Raw genomic sequence first — 5,884 nt, 5'->3', positions numbered from 1 at the left:
AGAACCCTGCCATGTGGGCCAAATGTGTCGGTGAGCCGACACGTTTACCTGTAGTGCCTCCATCAGCAGGATTCATGAAAATCCATGTGGATGCCAGTATTGCTAAAAATCAAGATAAGGGAGTTGCAGCAGCCATTTGCAGGGATGAAGATGGCAACTTCATGGGAGGTTCTTAGTGATACATGGAGTCAGTGATGATGCAACAATGGAAGCCATTGCTTGTCGTGAAGCCCTCTCATTAGCCGAGGAGTTGATGATACAAAGCTTCGTGGTAGCTTCGGAATCGAAGCAAATTGTGAATGGCATTCAGAAGGAGACAAACGGTACCTACGACAAGATCATTGCTGAGATTAAGAGGGCTCAAATGTTTAATTGTAGTTTTACCTTTGAAGGCCGAGCTGCGAACAGCGACGCCGATAGGTTAGCCAAGTTTTCCATTTCTCTTGGTCAGGGGAGGCACATGTGGATGATCCAACTCCATGATCCTTTTGTAATACCACTTTGAGTGGACGATAAGCAATAAAACTTGGTTATACCCTAAAAAAACCAGTAGTGCCTGGGCCTGGGAGAGAGGTACGCGGGGGCAGGCACACGATCCATATACAAAGTTCTGTCGTGGGCCGTGTTGTGCCCTGTCTGCTCGCAACCGCCTCCTCATGGAAAAACAAAAAGTTCGCAACCGCCTCGGTGCCACTTCTCGCTCCTTTCCGGCCACGCCACGCCACGCAGACGCGATCACAGCCTCCCCGCACCACCGATACCTAGCGCCGCCTCGTCCCCCGCCGTCGACGCGCCTCCGCGAGACGGGACCCCGCCATGCCGATCTCATCCTCCCTCTCCGCGCGCCTCGGCCCCGGTCCCGCTCCCGCGCCCGCACAGTGGGGTCCTTACGCCCGCCCCTCCGAACCCCGCAGGACCGGCGCCGGAAGCGGCTGCGCCAAGGCCTCCCGCCCGCCCCTCCGCCTCGAACCCGCAACGGAGAGACTCCTCGGGCCCGCGCGGAGGGCTGAATCCCGCGGATCGAGTCGCGGCGCCGCAGCCCCTACACCTGCACGACGGCGGCTTGGAGACCTGAAGAAGTCGGACCCGAAGACTGATCCCAAGCCGGCGGGGACGAATCCAGAGCCGATCCAGGAGCCGCGCGTCGAGGAGAGCCGTGGCTGCGGCGGTTTCGCTTTCCTCTGCGCCCTCGCTGGACACGAGGAGGTGCGTGACTGTTTCCCTGCCCCACTTCGAAATCGAGTATCGTAACGCTGCGCTATTCCGATTGGATACTCAGATACTTGTGCGTCAAATTAGCAAACCCGTATTTACTTTGTAATTGCTTGGATAATTAGTAACCCCGTTGTTACTTTGTAATTGCAAATAATAAGTAATTGTTTGTATAATTAGCAAGCCCGTTGTTACTTTGTATAACTGTTAAGAATCTGCTTTGCTGCGAGTAATTGTGTAATGCTATGGGCTCTTACGGCTTTTATCGGATGCTGCAGGCTATTACTGGAATCTCTATGCCGATGGGGTCCGACAAGCTCTACTCTGGCAGTGCCGATGGCTCTGTTCGCGTATGGGATGGCAACTCTGGCAAGGTAGCTGGGCTATCCGCTCTTGGGATTCCCCTCAGACTTTTTATGCTCAGTTCACCTTTGGGGTCGTGTCTGCGATGGTTCCTGCATTGCCTCTGGTGGTTGCTTTCTGCTGCCTGATCAATTGGGGAGTAACTCTGGTTGTTTGAGGTGATCGATGTGCCAAATAGTGCATCGCCTATGATGGTTGATGTGTGCTGACTGCTTGATCAACTGGGGAGCTCCTCCCATTCCTCAGTGCGTCTGATGTACCAGTTGATTCAGATCAGGTTGTCATTTGGCACGCCTGGGGTTGACAACATGTCAGATTGATTTGCCTTGGAGGCTTTTTGCCTGTTTGTGGTAATCAGTGTCCACCGGATCACTCTCAGGAGGTGATCAGGCTGGTTGACTGACAAGCAAAGCTCTCCGGGGTTAAAGTTGTACTCCCATTTCCAGATGGCCATGTGTTTAATAGCAAGAAAGAAAAAGAGTAAAAAAAAAAAGAAATGAAAAGAGAGATGAGCTTTAAGAAGAGAAGGTTCTTCAAGAAAAAGGAGAAACTTAAAAGATTGCTGTGTAGTAGAGAAAAAAAAGAGAGAGTTTCTAATCTACTATGTTGCCCTTTCTATTCTTAATGTTTCTGCAATAGTGCGTTGATGTCATCAAGATGGGAGGGAAGATTGGCTGTATGATCACACATGACAAGTGGGTATTTATTGGAATCCCAAAATCCGTGGAGGTATTCTCAATTTTACTATGAGTGCAAGTCAATTTTATGCTATATATTGAAGCGCTATCGGGTATTGAACTATTGTTCTTCGTTGTTCCGATGGCTTCTAGGCATGGAACACACAGACAGGGATGAAGCTAAGTCTTCATGGACCTTCTGGGCTTGTTTGTTCCATGACTATCAAGGATGAGATGCTGTTTGCTGGCACGGCGGATGGACGCATCATGGCTTGGAAATTTCCTGCTAAGGAGATCAACTCGGAACCGGTGTCAATCCTCGCTGGCCATGACCGTCATGTGATTTCACTTGCTGTCTCCGCAACAAGGCTTTACTCTGGCTCACTTGACAAGACAATCAGAGTACGAAAATGCTGTAGACCTGCTGATTTCTGTTGGCTACTAAACATTATGTTTGTGTCTGATATATTCTTTGTATTTATCAGGTATGGGACCTTAAAAATCTTCAGTGTGTCCAAACACTCTCTGAGCATAAAGCTGCTGTTACTTCTGTGCTTTGTTGGGATCAGAAGTTACTATCTTGCTCTCTGGACAAGACTGTAAATGTCTGGGCTGCTTCAGATTCTGGAAACCTTCAACTCATGCATACCCATATCGAGGAGCATGTAAGTTCTGCAGACTTAATTTACATGGATATTTCCATCAGCGTTATTTTCTGAAAACTTCATTGAAAATTCGAACATGGAAGCTTATATTAGTTGCAACTTTGTGTCTTTATCAGTGGTAGTATGATATTGTCCTTGTCCTTAACTAGTCTGATTGAACAGTGTAAACTGTATGTGTTGAATATTTATGGCTAATGTATTTCTTCATGTGCAGTAACAGAAATGATATTAAGGCTAATTTTAGTAGTACGCTAGGTAAATATTTCGTGGTGAATGAGTCGGCTAATCTTTAGCCAGAGAATATGCACGATTATGTGTAAAATAATGGGTGTAGCTAGGTCTCAGTCGATTGAGATTTAATCAAGTCTCAGTTAAGTGACATAACATGCAAGAGAGAAAAAGAAAAAACTGAAAATTAAAATTTGCACGGATCTTAATGTAGTATCTCATGGATATAGCATCGACTGAGACTTAGTAAGACTGCTACTGAATTGCACTTGCTACATATAACTATGTTGTCGTACTTTTGTTTTTCTTTATTTCATTTAATTTTTTGCTTGATATGTGCTAGTGGATCGAGCAGCTTCTATCTGTTCTCACTGATCCCACAATTCAACCTAGTCACAATTACTTGTCTAAAATCCAGTGGAAGATCTTTGCAGCTACTTGATATGTGTTACTGGATTAAGCAGCTTCTATCTGTTCTCAAGTGATCCCACAATTCCACTGTAGTCGCAGTTTTAATCAAATGGAAGATTTTTCTCATAGTTATTATCGCTGGATCAATCTTCTGGTGTTATTGCTGTCGGTGCATGAAGGTCTCCATTTCTGGAAGTTGTGACTCCATCTGCATTCGGTCAAGCATTATAGTTCGCACAGTATGGCCCTTGTTACATGCCTGGCACGTAGTAGGTGTTCTTCATAGTATGCTGCGAATTTATCTTGTGCTATCGAGCAGGAGATAAAGGGTTTGAGCCTAATAGAAGCTCTCTTTCTTGGGAACTTTAGATGGCTGCTATCAGTCTGCTGAGCTCATCTGTTTCCCTGAAGAGTTACGATGGGAGTATCAAATAGACATGTATCAGCAACGTCATCAGTCTGCTGAGCTAATCTGTTTCCCTGACTGATAGTTAGTATGGGAGTATCAAATAAAAGTGTATCGGCAACGTCAGAATGGTTAGGAACCTTCATACAACAGTTACTAGAGGCAACACCAGAGCAATTCATTCTTCGAAAGCCTGAATATCGCTGTTGATATTTTTATATATTGTCCGGTTGTTGGCTTTCTCAATATTTCCCTTCCTGGAAGCATGTTTCTCAGTGTACGTTTGTAAGCTCTGTTGAGATGTATCGCATGATGCTAGTGCCCTTGATAGACTTTCTGCTTTGCTCTGGTTCTTGGGCAATGGTTTGTTTCTCAACTTCCTTCCCAACAGTTTGCCCTTTTGTGTGTGTTGCTAAAAACCTGCATCCACCCTGTGTTGCAGGGAGTACGCACCCTCTTTGGCATGCATCGTCCGGGAAAGACGCCGGTTCTGCTCTGCTCCCTCCACAAGAGCAACTGCGTCCGCATGTTGGGCCTGCCATCGTGAGTGCCATTCAGAGCACGCTGTCAGTTGTCTCTGCTTCCTCCTTACCAGTAACCTACAATTATTACTGGTTCCCGTCTTTCAGGTTCGAGGATATTGGCACGCTCTCCTCCAAAACAGAAGTGAAGACCATCGAACTCGCCCAGGGGCCATCGAGGCTTCTCTTGACTGGAGATGGCGCGGGCGAGCTGAAGGTGTGGACGTGGGCGCCCCAGGACGAGGAGTCCCCCAGCACCGGCGCTGCCATAAACGTCAGCTAGACATGCATAGTCGATCATGGCATCATGCTCATGCATGCGCTGAGCTGAGCTAGCTCCACCGCTGTAATGTCTGTAAATTATTATGCCATCCAAGTAAAATAACAAGTCGTCATTTCCCAAAGCCTGACGAGGAGTAATCCATCGGTCCATTTCCCAACGCCGCGCCATAAACTACTCCGGCCCGCTTGAGTTGCGTGCCACCCATGACGTCAAGCTATATATGGTAGCATGGTGTGGCGTCCAAACAAGCGATTGCTCCATTTACGTACAAGAAAACAACGGTATGGCAAGCATCTACACTGCTTTACAAAGAGGCCTGAACCATGCTCGCCCTGAAGCATCGCTGCCTAACAATTCTAGTTCGTGCGATCCAATGATAGGCTCTAGCATGGGCTCGCGTATGTGCCATGGTCACCGATGCTAATCTGTTAGTAGTATGACCGACCGCCTTTCATTCGGGTCAGCAGTGCTCTTTACCTTTGCTAGCTGGCTTCCTGAATCTACGTACACAACGTGGTTTAGTCAGCGGCCCGGTGCATGCATCCGGCAAGTGCTTGCGAAAACAAGCAAAAGTTCTGGCCGAACCGCTCTCTACTTATAGCGGCCGGCCAGTAGCTGGAGTTCCAGAGAACCTGAGCATGCACGCACCTCTCCCCCATTTACATGCCGATGCCGCGGTGCTCCACTGTTGACAAATTGGCCTGGCTGGGTTAGTGGTGCTAGTAAACTCATTCGCACCGATGGTAACGTGTGGCTAATTCCCGGCCGACAGGGTTACATCTCCGTCGACTCAACTTAGCGCGGCGTCAAGCTGAGGCTGCAGTCTCAAGTTGTGTGCGATTTTAGCAGCAACCTACTTTTTTTCTTGTTTGAGTTGGAGGAGCTTTTCTTGCTATCGGCGTCAAATGATAGTTAACAGTGTGTTGGCCATTTGGCCTTGTATTTTAAGGAGATGCCAGTGCAGTTTTAGGAAGCACGTCTCAATCTGTGCTAAATCTCGAAGCAAAAGACAGTTGGAGCTTTCTTTTTTTCAGTAGAAACGAAACGTCCATTGCAAATGACGGTGCCCGGCCTTTTCAAGCAAACGAACGTGGCGTGAGTTGTCGCCTTGCCTGTTC

General features: G+C 47.6%; 1 protein-coding gene across 5 annotated transcripts; it reads left to right on the top strand.

The window, feature by feature from the left end:
* Window positions 1-637: 637 nt before the first annotated feature.
* On the top strand, window positions 638-4,923 carry LOC125542925 (zinc finger CCCH domain-containing protein 17). Of its 5 annotated transcripts, XR_015618210.1 has the most exons (8): window positions 638-1,206; window positions 1,491-1,586; window positions 2,215-2,304; window positions 2,406-2,654; window positions 2,738-2,917; window positions 3,489-4,325; window positions 4,405-4,505; window positions 4,592-4,637. XR_015618210.1 is itself a non-coding variant. In XM_048706148.2 (7 exons), the coding sequence occupies exons 1-7, from the start codon at window positions 817-819 to the stop codon at window positions 4,764-4,766; spliced, it is 1,281 nt and encodes a 426-aa protein (XP_048562105.2). In that variant the 5' UTR covers window positions 639-816; the 3' UTR covers window positions 4,767-4,923. The 5 variants fall into 5 exon arrangements, 1 of the variants encoding a protein (XP_048562105.2); XR_015618211.1 differs by having other exon boundaries at window positions 3,580-4,505; window positions 4,592-4,923; XR_015618209.1 differs by having other exon boundaries at window positions 3,489-4,505; window positions 4,592-4,923.
* Window positions 4,924-5,884: the final 961 nt, after the last annotated feature.

The sequence above is a fragment of the Triticum urartu genome, chromosome 3A (genome assembly GCF_056163025.1).
Source record: "Triticum urartu cultivar PI428250 chromosome 3A, HENAU_Tu73, whole genome shotgun sequence".
NCBI classification, from domain to species: domain Eukaryota; kingdom Viridiplantae; phylum Streptophyta; class Magnoliopsida; order Poales; family Poaceae; genus Triticum; species Triticum urartu.
The sequence above is the reverse complement of the archived record's forward strand: the minus strand, read 5'-3'. Positions and strand labels throughout refer to the sequence as shown.